This window comes from Trichosurus vulpecula, chromosome 9 (genome assembly GCF_011100635.1).
Source record: "Trichosurus vulpecula isolate mTriVul1 chromosome 9, mTriVul1.pri, whole genome shotgun sequence".
In the NCBI taxonomy this organism is placed as follows: Eukaryota; Metazoa; Chordata; class Mammalia; order Diprotodontia; family Phalangeridae; genus Trichosurus; species Trichosurus vulpecula.
The window spans coordinates 147,879,120-147,894,241 of record NC_050581.1 but is presented as its reverse complement, the minus strand read 5'-3'; the positions used below and the strand labels follow the sequence as shown (position 1 = coordinate 147,894,241).

Here is a 15,122-nt window from a genome sequence, read left to right as displayed (position 1 = left end):
CCTGCACTAAAGTTCAGGAGTCCAGAATAATGGTAAGGCCACTAGGTCTGGCACCAGAACATACTCAGCTCAATTCACCAAACATTTCTTCTGTACCTACCATGGCTAGGGGTACAAATACTCATTTTCCAGCTGTGTGTGGGCAGGACTGGAGAGGGTGAAGCCTAGCTTCTGGAAGACCGATTAAGAGTCTATTGCAATGGTGCAGATGAGAGATGATGAGGGCCTGAATGGGGGTGAGGAGGCAAGCCAAGAAAGATACTGTGAGATAGAATCACCGGAGGCGACTCACTTGGCTGTGTGGCCTCCAACAAGTGATTCCATCTCTCTGAGGCTCAAAGTCCATTAAAATGAAGGGATTCAATAAGCCCAGTGATGGCTAAGACCTTTTGCCGGCTTCTGGGAATGTCAGACCTGGCTTCTTCTCTCGCTCCCAGGAGGACACTGGGTGTTATTTCTCCTTTCCATGACTCAGATTCCCTTTGTGTGATAAACACTTATTGGGCTCAATCTAAGGTGCCTTTGGGTTTTGATAGGTTAGGATTCTATCACTTATCTTCAGCCTAAATGGTAAATGATCGCCAAGAGAAAAATATAAAAATATATAAAAGGAAAAAGAGGGAGGGAGGGAGAAAATGAAAGAGAAGCATTAGGAACCTGAAGGGAGAGAGGGGAAGGATGCTGAGGCATTGAGGAAAGGAAGGAAAGAATGAATGAATTTTTAAAAAAGCACATATTAAGCATTTATGTGCCAAGCATTTAGTCAGAGCAGACCTAGAGAAAGGAGACTGAGAACATAAAAATCAAATTTTGCCAACCTACAGTCCTTTGCCCCAGACGGAGGAATGCTTCTTTTTCCCCCTTGGAATAGTTATGAACTTCCCCCCACCCCTTCCATCCAGGCTTCCAGAGGAAAAAGAGCCCCTTGCCTCCCTGGGAGCCTCTGACTGGGGCTCTGAGTCATGACCAGATAGGGGTGTTCTATTTTTGTCTCCATGAGATCAGCCCCCAGTCTTGCTTTCTGCTTGGGCTCTATTGCTCAGCGGGGCCCTTTATACCAAGGGCGGGCCAGAGGGTGGGCTGACATACCATGCAGGCTCTCTGTCAGCAAGCCAGCCCACTCAGCAACATTTGTTCTCGAGGCTTAATTCCTCTTTAGAGAATCTTAGAGCTGGAAGCGACCTTGGAATCATTTCATCCAGCTCCCTCCCTTTGCAGAGGAGGAAACTGAGACCCCAAAAGAAGTCTCAGGGTAACAAAGAGAATTATGGATAGGGATGGGATGAGAGCTCGGGTCTCCTGTCTCCCAAGCCCCATGTTCATAAGCTTGAATTCAGGCACCTGGGAGATCAGCTGGTCCAACACCTTCATTTCCCAGGTGTGGAAACAGAGGCCCAGAGAAGGTGAGTGAGTTGCCTCAAATCACACGAATTGTAAGTAAGAAAGAAAAAAATGGAATCCAGGGCCCTTTCCATCACTGCCCCTCATCGTGTTCACTTCACTTACAGAGTTCTTTGTATCTTAGCTGGCTGACTTTAGCTATGACTTATCAAGGTCCCAGGGTAGATAAGTGGTGCAGTGGACAGGGCATCAGGCTGGGAGTCAGGAAGACCTGAGTTCAAATCTGTCCTCAGACACTTACTAGCTATGTGACCCTGGGCAAGTCACTTAACAGCTCATCTGTAAAATGAGCTGGAGAAGGAAATAGCAAACCACTGCAGTATCTCTGCCCCAAATGGTGTCACAGAGTTGGACATGACCGAGCAACAACAAAATTCCTCATAGGAAGTTGCATATTATATTTGCGTGTAGGAGGGTAGCTCTGCGGAAATTCTTTTGGCAGCTGGTAGCACAGGGGATAGAGTGCTGGACCTGGAATCAGAAAGATGCAAGCACAAATCCATCCTCAGACACTTACTAGCTGGGTAAGTCATGTAACTTCTCTTTTGGGACAGCTAGGCAGCACAGTGGTTAGAGCAGTAGCCCTGGAGTCAGGAAGACTTGAGTTCAAATCTGGCCTCAGACATTTACTAGCTGTGTGACCCTGGGCAAGTCACTGAACCTGTAAAGTGAGCTGGAGAAGGGAATGGCAAATCACTCTGGTATCTCTGACAAACGGGATCACAAAGAGTTGGACACGACGGAAAAACGAAATGACTGAACAGCAACTTCAAGGTTCAATCCTATCCATTTCAAACTTGGGTTCCAAGGCTGACTCATTGAATGGACAGAATCCGAGGTCTGGAGAGGGATGAGACATCAGAAGTCACCTGGGCCAATGTCCCTCACTTTACAGGTGAAGAAACTGAGGCGGAAGGGAGGTTAAGTGACCTGTCTGTGATTTGCCACTACTCACTGGATTGTTAACACTTGCCAGGGATATCTCTCCCTATAGGGGTTGGAGTAGCTGCCCTCTGACATCTCTTACAACCGGAGAGTTGGTGGTTCTGTCCTTGTTCTTATGGGCTCTGGTCCACAAAACCGAGAGGTGATATCGGCCGTTGATTTCACAGAGATTCCCTCGCTCTCTATCTCTGCATTTTTTTTTTCGAGTGGACAGGCAAGTTTAAAAACTTGCTGCATAGAAAATATTTTGTCCATTCCTTTGTGCTCTGCGAGGGCCCAGAGGAAAGGGGGAGGGGGTGTCGGCTGATGCCCCAGAGATCATTCTATTGTGGGTCTGGCACGATCAAATCCCAGTCAGACTGCCTGATGCAGCCACAAGCCCTCACCTGATCAAGCAGCCCAGCCCATGAGGGCCTTCATCCTGAGCCCCCATGGATTGTGGTGGGTCCTCTTTTCCCTCACCATAAATTGAGCCGTCACGTATCCTCTCCAAAACACAGAGGGCCTTGACATTCCCCAGGCCAAGGGAGCCATGAGCTAACAGCCCCAGCTGCAGAGGCCAGCTGTCCACATTCCACCAGCCCACACAGCCGTAAGCCGACGTCTGGCTAGTCCAGGTTCCAGCATCCCCTACCCAAGCAGAACTGCGAGGGAGGTCCCTCAGTCCACTGCCTGCATTCCCCTGGGCATCAGAGCTGCCCTACTGCCAATTTAGGCAAGGTCCTCTGATTCTGGTTCACAGAAAGTGGGAGATGTGGGAGGGGGCGGAAAGGGTGGCTCTTCCCTGGGCTTACGTGTGCTGTCTCAGGCAACTGACCCCACCTGGCATTATTCCAAGTATCTGGTCCCTCATAATGGCTCTCGGCATCAGGATGTCCTTAACAGGAACTGAGGTGGGTGTTCTGCCCTTGGATTCCTCATTTTCACCAAGCGCTTCCCATCTGGAGGACCTAAACCAGCTTTGGTGGGATTGATTTCTTCCCTCCTCCTTCTCCCCTCCTCTCCTCCCCTCCCCCAATCATATAAAGCCTAGGAGTTGAGGCAGGAGATTGCTTCAGTGTTCAAGCTTCCTTGATGTTGGCAAATGCTTCCACCCTCCCGCTTGCTACAGTCCCATTCTACCCTTCCCCCACTCTTCGGACGCCTATCCATCCTTGGCCCTGACACCTTCAATAGCATCTTTTGGACTCTGCAGTGCTGCGCTCCTCTACTTTGACTGGCAGCCGCAGTGGATGGAGCCTAAAGTCAGGAAGATCTGAATTCAAATCCAGACTCAGATACTTACTAGCTGCTTGACCCTGGGAAAGTCACTTAGCCCCTGTTTGCCTCAGTTTCCTCATCTGTAAAATGGGGAGACACATTGGAGAAGGAAAAGGCAAACCGCTCCAGTTTCTTTGCCAAGAAAATCCCATGGACAAAGTCCACTGGGTCAGATAGAGTCGGTCATGTTGGACAACGACAACAAAATGGTAGATTAGATTCAAACCTCAGCTCTGACAAGTATGCATGGCCCTAATGGCCAGCATTTATACGGCACCTTAAAGTTTGCAAAGTACTTTACTAACATTATCTCATTTGATCCTTACAACAACCCTGAGAGATAGGTGCTATTATTTTCCTCATTTTACAGAGGAGGAAACTGAGGCAAACAGAGCTTAAGTGACTTGCCCAGGGTCACACAGCCAATGAGTGTCTGATTTCAAACTTGAACTCAGGTCTTCCTGACTACAGGTCTATGCTCGATCTACTGTACCACCTACCTGTCTGTAGGTAAGGTGGTTTTTGGGGAAAGTAAGTGAGATGTTGTGAGGGTGGAAGAGAACTGGATGAGAAGAGAGAAATACTCTAAGGAGAGCAGAGTTTTGTGTCTTGGAAAGAAAATGGATTATTCACCATATGAGCTTTAGAGTCCAGAACAAGCTAGAGGGAAACAAAGGTAATGATCAAGATGAATGTAAATCCCATAAGAATAAAATAAGGGGCCTTAGAATATAGAAAGGCAACGAACACTGTGGGCCACAGATAGAACTTTTAGTTTTAAGCTATCCCAGAGAAAAGAGGCGGATGACAAAAGCACGATTCAACTCATTTTGTCTCCATCTGCTTTGTCAAAGAGAATGGTCTTCAGGCAAGAAAGAACAAAGCAAAAAATGGTTAAGAGGGAATTGAAACCCAAGGTGAGTCTGAGGAGGGACAATGAGAGAACCCTTGGCCGCCCTTGATGAGTCCATGTCACCAGGTCTACACTGATCTATACTGAAGAGTAGCAGGAGATTTGGTGGTTGTGACTGCTCATCAAAGATCTTGGGGAGCAGGACTGGAAGAGAGTAAAGGTTTTCTCAATTCTGAAAAAAAATTGGAAGAGCAGGGTCTTCAAACTATTAAATTGGTGAGTTTAATGTTGATACTTGGAACCAGAATCAGAAGATCTAGCTGAACTGGCAGCATGGCAGCTCTGATGCCCAAGGGAATGCAAGACTGGGGAACTTGCCTCATGGGTCTACTTGGGTTGGGGTTCCGGCACACAGACCATTCAGTCATCAGATTCCTGGAATCACCTCAGCTTCATTGAGAACAAGTCATGCCAGACTAACCCCACCTCCTTTTTTGGGTAGGGTTACTAGACTGGTAACTTAATAAAATTCTGTAGATACAGCTCTAGATTATGGCAAATCATTTGACAATGCCTCTTGCACTACTCTTGCAGATAAAACCCATAAGCTAGACTTGTGGTGTCAAACTCAGATAGAAATGAAGGTCACTAAACCATACATAAGATCACTATGAGCCTCATATTGACTTAGAAAACCACATATGAACATTAGCTATGTTCTCTGTATTTTTGTTTTGTTAAACATTTCCTCATTACAATTTAATCTGGTTTAGGCTTTCTTAGCACTCAAGTGTTCTGGGCTGTCCAACACCTCTGGCCTAAATAATAGTACTGTCAGGTGGATTTAGAACTGGTTGAATGGCTAGAAAAGTAGTTGTTAATACTGCTACATCTCCGTGGAGGGTTGTCTATAGAAGAGTGCCCCAGGGATCTGTTCATGTTAACATTTTTATCAATGATTTAAAGGCATAAGGGTTCTTAAATTTATAAGGATAGGAGGTGAAATCTGATTGGTAACTCCTTAGCAATAAGAAGTCTTAGAGAGCTACCTAGAGCAACCAGAGGGGAAGTGACTTTCCCAGGGTCAGCCAGTATGTCTTGAGGGAGAACTTGAACTTAGGTCTTCCTGGATTCGAGGCCAGTTCTCCAACCATGATTCCACACTTTCCTGACAACATGAAATTTAATAGAAATAAATGTAAGGGCCCTACAGTCATGTGTGAAAAATCAGTTTTGGAAATACATGATGAGGGGCAGGAAGAAGAAGAAGTAGAAGGAGGAGGAGGAGGAGGAGGAGGAGGAGGAGGAGGAGGAGGAGGAGGAGGAGGAGGAGGAGGAGGAGGAGGAGGAGAAGGAGGAGGAGGAGGAGGAGGAGAAGATCTTTATATGCCCATCTTAGCACAATGCCTCACACAAAGTTAGACTGAATAGATGCTCATTAAACTAAATTCAATCATGGGGTGAGGGTTTTGGCCTTAGAGGTATCATGCAGCCTTTTGTTTAGTTGAACATGGACCTGGATTTACAAGTCTTTGTGGAGAGAGACAAAGATTTGAGTGCAATAATGAAGTTCTATGAACTTAAAAGCAATGTGCTAATTGAATTTGAGAGCCTGGGTACAGCCAATCAGTGGAACAGAAGTGCAGAGGAAAGGGAGCCAGCCCAATGGGGGCAGAGGTGATGGAGGAAATGTTCAAGAAGAAATTGGGCCTTGTAGGATGGATTTAGAGATGAGTTTGGGTGTGGCGGAGAGGGATTCCTGTTGGAGATGGGGAGGTAGTAGTGAGCACAGCCTGTGCAAGAATCCCTGAGGACACCAAACTTACTGGAGATAGAGGGTTTATACTGAAGATAAGAAATAGGCTGGGGACAGATTATAGAGGGCTTTGAGTGCCAAACTAATGGATGGGGTACTTACCTCACCTCTGGTACAAGGAACAGCATCTGAATACCTAGATGTGCAAAGGGAGCCTTCTTCAATGAGGTCATCTTGGAGCCCAAAGGTGTCCGTACAGTTGGTGGCAAAATATTTATAGGGTCTCCAGGTATGTCCTCCATCCTGGGAACGCTCCAGGATCATGGCGGCTGGCCGGGGAGACTTGAAAACCACGATGACATGAGTCAGATAGAACTCTGTCTCAAAGTCCAGACGAATCTCTTCTCGTGAGATCCCCGCAGCTGACTGCCACCAGGTGTTGGGAGATGTAAAGACGTCATCCGTCATGGAGGATGGTGGGTGGGAATTGTTGGGTTGTTGAGCATTGCACTTGGTGCACTGAAGATGACCACAGTTCATGGTGCTGGAAGGGAGGGGAGGCTGGCCCACATAGGAGCAGGAGAGCTCTGTGCCACTCTCCCCACAGGTGGTGAACGTGATAGGGGTCCTGCCTGTGGCAAGGTTCCCCACAGGTGGGTTGCAGGCACGGTGGTCACAGGCATGGAGTTTCCCTGGATGTGTGACAAAAACATCACCCCCCACCCCACAAAAAAGGTCAGATTTAGAAACATCAGCTCACATCCTCCTTGCCCCTCCCCTTTTCTATCTTCTTATCCCCATTTAAAGAGTATTAGGTTTAAAGTTTAATAGAATAGAAGAAATAGAAAGAACTTTAGAACACAAAATATTACAAGATAGAATGATACAGATGGAAGTAACCTTTAGAAATCATCTAATCAACCTCTGAATATGGCAGAGGAGAAAACCAAGGCCCAGGAAGAGACTTGGCCAGGGTCATGCAGGTAGTGATCAGCAGAAGAGCCAAACTATACCTAGAACCCAGGTATTCTCCTTCCTGGTTCAGGGCCTACACCAGACCCCATTCCCTGAGAGCCCCAAATGGTCTCTGCTATTCATGAACTTACAACTCCTCTGGGCCTGCCTTATGTCTAGGCAGAGTAGGCAACTGCCTGCCCATCTCCATGGGGTGATTTCAACATTGTTGAGGAAGGCCTTTCTACCTGCAGGCTAAGACTCAACATTCCTTCTCCAGGAGACAAAACCTTTAGAGAAGAGACTGAGGGTGCAAAGCCCCTTGGGAGGGGCAGCCCAGGCATGAATGTTCACACAGTGGTAGAAGGTAGAGGGAAGAGAATTTACTAAAGTTAAATTTGGATGGGAGCAGAGAAAAGGGTGCCTAAAGGTGGGATGGGAGGGGAAAGGATCCACAAAATAAGGTTCAGATTGGCAAAGAACACTTTGCCAATTTCCCAGTTTCACTAAATCTCCAGTGTCAAGTCCAAATACCTCTGACTGGCATTTGATATCCTCCATAATCTTACCCTTCCCATCTCATCTCCTGCTCCTCTTCAGCCAAACAAGTCACCCTTATTATTCCAACCCCTCCCATCCCCAGTTCAGATTCCCCCCTATTGTGCCTTTGTCCAGTGTTCCCCATGTCTGGAACACCCTTCTCTTTTCTCTCGGTCTCCCCAAATGCCGGTTCAAGTTCGATTCCATGAAATCCCAGAGTTGGAAAGCACCTTGGTTGGACATCCAGTCCTACATCCCTAAACAGGAATTCACTCAAACTCTGCCCAAATAATACATATACTAATGAGAGCTGACATCCATGATACATCACAATTTACAGAATACTTCTCTCACAACAGCCCACTAAAGTAAAGAGTGAAATTTTTCACTTTTTACATTTTACAAAGATTAGCTGGTTTGCCCAGGATTCCACAGATAATGAGTGTCAGAGCTGGGACTTGAACCCAGGTCTTTTGACTCCAAATCATTCATCCAAAAAGCATTTATTAAACATCACCAACAAAGTCTCTTCTTTTCCTGGGCCTTGGTTTTTTCCTCTGCCATATTTAGAGGTTGATTAGATGATTTCTAATTCTAATTTCTAAAGGTTACGTCCATCTCTATCATTCTATCTTATAATATTTAGTTTTGTAAAGTTCTTTCTAGTTCTTGAATTCTATAAGACTTTAAACCAACAAAGACCTCCAGTCTTTGCTTGAAGACTTCCTGAAAGAAACCTGCTATCTCCCTCCCTGTCTACTCAGGGACACTTCTAAGCACTAGGAACATTTCTTCCATTGAACCAAAATCTGCCTTTCTTCAAACTCTACCCAACTGTTTCTAGTCCTACCTTCTGGAGCCAGACAGAACAAGCCTAATCTCCCTTCCACAAGATGGCCCTTCAGCTACTAGAAAGTGGTTAACACATCTATGTCCCTGGATCTTATCTTCTTTATTAAAATGATTTTTAAAAAAGTTTTGTTTTATGTTACAAATATTGACAGATTACTCCAATTTTTTGATAGGTTTCCTGTCACTAAGTACAATTGATAATGCAATGATCTCATCTAAAAGTGAAATCACCTCACAATCAAATGCAGAAAGACCATGATGCAATAAAAATTACCTGTAATAAAAGGCCATAGAAAATAGATCAAAAACTAATTGGAAATTAAATAATCTAATCCTAAAGAATGAGTGGGTCAAACAACAAATCAGAAAAAATCAATAGCTTCACAAAAGAGAATGACAATAATGAGACAACATGCTGAAATTTATGAGATTTATGAGAGCCAAAGCAGTTCTTAGGAAAAATTTTATAACTAAATGCTTACCTGAATAAAATAGAGAAAGAGCAGATGAAGGAATTGGGCATGCAATTAAAAAAAGCTAGATAAAGAACAAATTAAAATCCCCAATTAAATGACAAATTAGAAATTCTGGAAATCAACAGAGAGAGTAAAAAATTAAAAGAAAGAAGACTATTAAACTAATAAAACTAAGAGCTAGCTTAATGAAAAAAAATAGATAAATCCTTGGTTAATTTGATTTTTAAAAAAAGAAAGAAGAAAAAATATTACCAGTGTCAAAAACAAAAAGGATAAATTCTCCGCCAGTGAAGAGGAAATTAAAACAATCATTAGGAGCTATTTTGCCCAAATATATGCCAATAAATCTGACAATCTAAGTGAAATGGATATTTAAAAAAAATATAAATTACCCAGATTAACAGAAGAGGAAATAAAATACTTAAATAACCATTTTAGAAAAAGAAATTAAACAAGCCACCAACAGACTCCCTAAGAAAAAAATCTCCAGGGCCAGATGGATTTACAAGTGAATTCGACCAAACATTTAAAGAACAACTAATTCCAATACTATATGAACTATTTGAGAAAAGTAGGTAAAGAAGGATTCCTACCAAATTTCTTTTATGACACAAATATAGTGCTAATAACTAAACCAGGAAGAGCCAAAACAGATAAAGAATTCCCCCAATGAATACTGATGCAAAAAACTTAAGTAAAATATTGGCAAAGAGATTACAGCAATTTATCACTAGGATAATACAATATGACCAGGTAGAATTTATTCCAGGAATGCAGGGCTGGTTCAATATTAGGAAAACTATCAACATAATGGACCATATCAATAACAAAAGCAAAAGAAATCATATGACTATCTCAATAGATGCAGAAAAAAGTCTTTGACAAAATACAGCACCCACTCCTATTAAAATCACTAGAGAGTATAGGAATAAATGGAGCTTTCCATAAAATGATAAGTAGTATCTATCTATCTATAATGGGGATAAGCTAAAAGCCTTCCCATTAAGATCAGGGGTGAAACAAGGATGCTCATTATCACCACTATTTTTCAATATTGCATTAGAAATGTTAGCTTTAGCAATAACAGAAGAAAAAGAAATTGAGGGAATTAGAATAGGCAATAAGGAAACAAAACCATCACTCTTTGCAGATAATATGATGGTACACTTAGAGAATCCTAGAGAATCAACTAAAAACCTACTTGAGATAATTAACAGCTTTAGCAAAGTCACAGGATATAAAATAAACCCACATAACTCATCAGCATTTCTATATATTACCAAAAAAGCCCAGCATCAAGAGATAGAGAAATTCCATTTAAAATAACTATAGACAATATAAAATATTTGGAAGTCTACTTGCCAAGACAAACCCAGGAACTGTATATACACAATTGCAAAACACTTTTCATACAAATAAAGTCAGATCTAAACAAGTGAAAAAATATCAATTGCTCATGGGTAGGCTGAGCTAATATCATAAAATGACAATTCTACCTAAATTAGTTTACTTATTCAGTGCCATACCAATCAAAATACCAAAAATTATTTTATAGAGCTAGAAAAATTATAACAAAATTCACCTGGAAGAACAAAAGGTCAAGAATATCAATTAAATTAATGAAAAATGCAAAGGTAGGTGGCTTAGCCATACCAGATCTAAAACTATGTTATCAAGCAGCAATCATCAAAACTATTTGGTACTGGCTAAGAAACAGAGTGCTGGATCAGTGGAATAAATTAGGTACACATAGCAGTAGTAAATGACTATGGTAATCTATGCTTGATAAACCTAAAGACTCCAGTTTCTGGGATAAGAACTCACTATTTGACAAAAACTCCTGGGAAAGCTGGAAAATAGCATAGCAGAAACTAGGCATAGACAAACATCTCACACCATATACCAAGATAAGGTCAAAATGGGTACATGATTTAGACATAAAGGGTGATACCATAAGGAAATTAGGAGAGCAAGGAATAGTTTACCTGTGATATCTATGGAGAATGGAAGAATTTATGACCAAACAAGAGATAGAGAAGATTATAAATGCAAAATGGATAATTTTGATTACATTAAATTTAAAAGGTTTTGCACAAACAAAACCAATGCAACCAAGATTAGAAGGAAAGCAGGAAGATGGGAAACAATTTTTATAGCCAGTCTTTCTGATAAAGGCCTGTATCATTTCTAAAGCGTATAAAGAACTGAGTCAAATTTATAAGAACACATGTCATTCCCCAATTGGTAAATCGTCAAAGGATATGAACATGCAGTTTTTGGATGAAGATATTAAAGCTATCTATAGTCATATAAAAAAATGTTCTAAATCACTATTGATAAGAGAAATGCAAATTAAACAACTCTGAGGTGCCACTTCACACCTATTAGATTAGCTAATATGATAGAAAAGAAAAATGATAAATGTTGGAGAACTGATCCAACCATTCTGGAGCGCAATTTGAAACTATGCCCAAAGGGCAATCAAACTGTGCATACCCTTTGATCCAGCAATACTGCTGCTAGGTCTATGTCCCAAAGATATCATAAAAAAGGGGTAAAGGACCTACATGTACAAAAAATATTTATAGCAGCTCTTTTTGTGGTGGCAAAGACTTGAAAATTGAGGGGATGTCCGTCAGTTGGGGAATGACTGAACAAGTTGTGGTATATGAATGCAATGGATTACTGCTGTGCTATTAGAAATGATGGGCAGGCAGATTTCAGAAAAACCTGGAAAGGCTTGCATGAACTGATGCTGAGTGAAGTGAGCAGAATCAGGAAAACACTGTACATAGTAACAGCAACACTGTGTGATGATCAGCTATGATAGATTTAGCTCTTCTCAGCAATACAATGATCCAAGACAATTCCAAAAGATTCATGATGGAAAATGCCATCCACATCCAGAGAGAGAGCTATGGCATCTGAATACAAATCAAAGCATACTATTTTCACTGTGTGTGTGTATGTCTTTTCCCTTTTGTTCTGTTTTTTCTTTCACAACATGACTAATGTGGAAATATGTTTACATGATTGCATGTGTATAATCTATATCAGGCTGCTGATTGCTGAGGAGGGGGTAGGGAAGAAAGGGAGGGAGAAAAGTTTGGAACTCAAAATCTTATAAGAATTAATGTTGAAAACTATCTTTACATGAAATTGGAAAAAACAAAATACTATTTGCAAAAAAGTGAATGCAACATTCTGCATTTGTAGCAACCTCCCAATTCTCAGTTTAAAAAAATGAACAGAAATCTGTTTTCTCCCCTTCCCTTCTCCTGCTAAATAAAAAAAATTAAATATGCACAGTCAAACAAAACAAATTCCCCAAATGGCTACACAAACACACACACAAATATCGAGATATATTGTTGCATGCATTATATATATATATACATATATATGCATGTATATATTATTGTGTGTATATATAGATATATAATACAACAAGATATACATGCATACACACACATACATACATATACATAGAAACTATATATATACACACACACACATATACATATACATTATATATATGTATATGGAAAGCCTGAGGAAGATGAGAATTGTGAAAGAAATCCTTTTCCTTTGTATCAAGATTTCATCATTTGGAGGCAGAGCCAAAACGGTAGCGTAAAGGCAGGCACTCACCTGAGCTTTCCCCCAAACCCCTCAAAACACCTTTAAAATAATAACTCTAAACATATTCTAGAGTAACAGAACCCACAAAAAGATGGACTGGAACAATTTTCCAGCCCAAGACAACTTAGACAGTCAGTAGGAAAGGTCTGTTAAACCAGGGTGACAGAGGAGCCCAGTCTGGAGCAGGCTGCACCAGAGCAAAAGGGGCCCCAGCAAACCAGGAACAGGTCTTGGGAGCCACTGAATCAGCAGCTACAGTGGCTGCTTCCAGAGCTCGCAGTCCACAGACCCTAAGGAGGTCAAACAATTGGTCAGAAGGAGATTACAGGGGTCTTTTTGCTAGCACTGAGGCAGGACTGTTGCTTTACCCATACTGAGATTCTGGGCATAGTCCTGGGTGGCAGTCTTAGGGGAAGGAGGAGCACTAGCACACCAGAGCTTGTTGCCTCAGTGGAGGGGGCCCCTCCTCACAGTTCCAGGGCAGAAAAGAGTACTTCTGGTCACTCACAGACCAGAGCACAGGCCAGGAGAGGAGTAAACACCTCTCCTTACAACAAGAACTAAAAACTTACAGGTGCCTAGAAGTACCTCTGAAAACAGCTTCACAAAAACAATGAAGCTTGGGAGAGTATGCCCCCCACCCTGAAAATAGAGCCCTGCTTTAACAAAGACTTAAAAATCAAGTAATAGGCTGGGAATATGAGCAAACAATAGAAAAAATCTGATCATAGAAAGTTATTATGGTGACAAGGAAAATCAAGACACACACTCAGAAGAAGTCAAAGTACCAGCATCCGAAACCTCCAAGAAAAATATGAATTGGTTTCAGGCCATGGAAGAGTTCAAAAAGGATTTTGAAAATTAAGTAAGAGAGGTAGAAGAAAAATTGGGAAGAGAAATGAGAGTGATGCAAAAAAAAATCATGAAAAATGAGTCAACAGCTTGGTAAAGGAGACCCAAAAAATACTGAAGAAAATAACACTTTAAAAAACAGATCAGGCCAAACAGCAAAAGAGGTCCAAAAAACCAATGAGGAGATGAATGCCTTAAAAAGCAAAATTGGCCAAATGGAAAAAGAGGCACAAAAATTCACTGATGGGAAAAACTCCTGGAAAAAGTAGAATTGGCCAAATGGAAAAGGAGGTACAAAAGCTCATTGAAGAAAATAATTCCTTGAAAATTAGAATTGAGCAAATGGAAGCTAACGACTTTATGAGAAAGCAAGAAATGATAAAACAAAAGCAAAAGAATAAAAAATAGAAGGTAATGTGAAATGTCTCATTGGAAAAACAACTGATGTGGAAAATAGATCCAAGAGAGAGAATTTTAAAATTATTGGACTACTTGAAATCCATGATCAAAAAAAGAACCTAGACAATATCTTTCAAGAAATTATCAAGGAAAACTGCCGTGATATTATAGAACCAGAGGGTAAAATAGAAATTGAAAAAATCCACCAATCATCTCCTGAAGGAGATCCCAAAATGAAAATTCCCAGGAATATCATAGCCAAATTCCAGACCTCTGAGATCAAGGAGATAATATCGCAAGCTGTCAGAATGAAACAATTCAAGTATCATGGAGCCACAGTCAAAATAACACAAGATTTAGCAGCTTCTACATTAAAGGATCACGAGGCTTGGAATATGGTATTCTAGAGAGCAAAGGAGCTAGGATTACAATCAAGAATCACCTACCCAGTAAAACTGAGACCAGTCCTTCAGGGAGAAAATAGATATTCAATGAAATAGAGGACTTTTAAGCATTCTTGATGAAAAGACTATAGCTGAATAGAAAACTTGATTTTCAAACACAAGACTCAAGAGAAGCATTAAAAGGTAAACAGGAAAGGGAAATCAAGAGGGAGTTAATAAGGTTAAACTGTTTACATTCCTATATGGGAAGATAATATTTGTAGCTCATAAGAATTTTCTCATTATTAGGGCAGATAGAAGGAGTATGTATGGACAGAGGTCACAGGTGTGAGTTGAATATGAAGAGATGATATCTAAAAAATAAAATTAAGGGGTTTTAGAGAGGAATATACTAGGAGAAAGAGAAAAGGAAAGGTAGAATGGGGTAAATTATGTCACATAAAAAGGCAAGAGAAAGCTTTTACAGTGGAGGGAAAGAGAGGGGGAGGTGAGGGAGAGTACATGAACCTTACCCTCATCAGAATTGGCTCAAAGAGGGAATAACATATACACTCAACTGGATATAGAAATTTATCCTACCCTACAGGAAAGTAGGAGGGGAAGACTATAATAGAAAAGGGGGGGGGCGTGATAGAAGGGAGGGCAGATTGGTGGAAGGGGTAGTCAGAAGCAAAACACTTGAGGAGAGATAGGGTGAAAGGAGAAACAGAATAGGGTAAATGGGGGGACAGGATGGAGGGAAATGCAGCTAGCTGTGAAAAAAATTTGAAGCAACTTTCTCTGATAAA

General features: G+C 41.5%; 1 protein-coding gene across 1 annotated transcript in view; it reads right to left on the bottom strand.

The window, feature by feature from the left end:
* The window catches only part of LOC118832272 (netrin-4-like), a gene marked incomplete at its 5' end in the record, with an annotated part of 44,659 nt that extends 37,736 nt beyond the window's left edge, over positions 1–6,923 (bottom strand). Inside the window, one exon of the mRNA XM_036739653.1 lies at positions 6,378–6,923. Coding sequence (XP_036595548.1) covers positions 6,378–6,923 — 546 coding nt within the window. The remainder of the gene's footprint in view (positions 1–6,377) is intronic.
* Between the last annotated feature and the right edge of the window lie 8,199 nt (positions 6,924–15,122).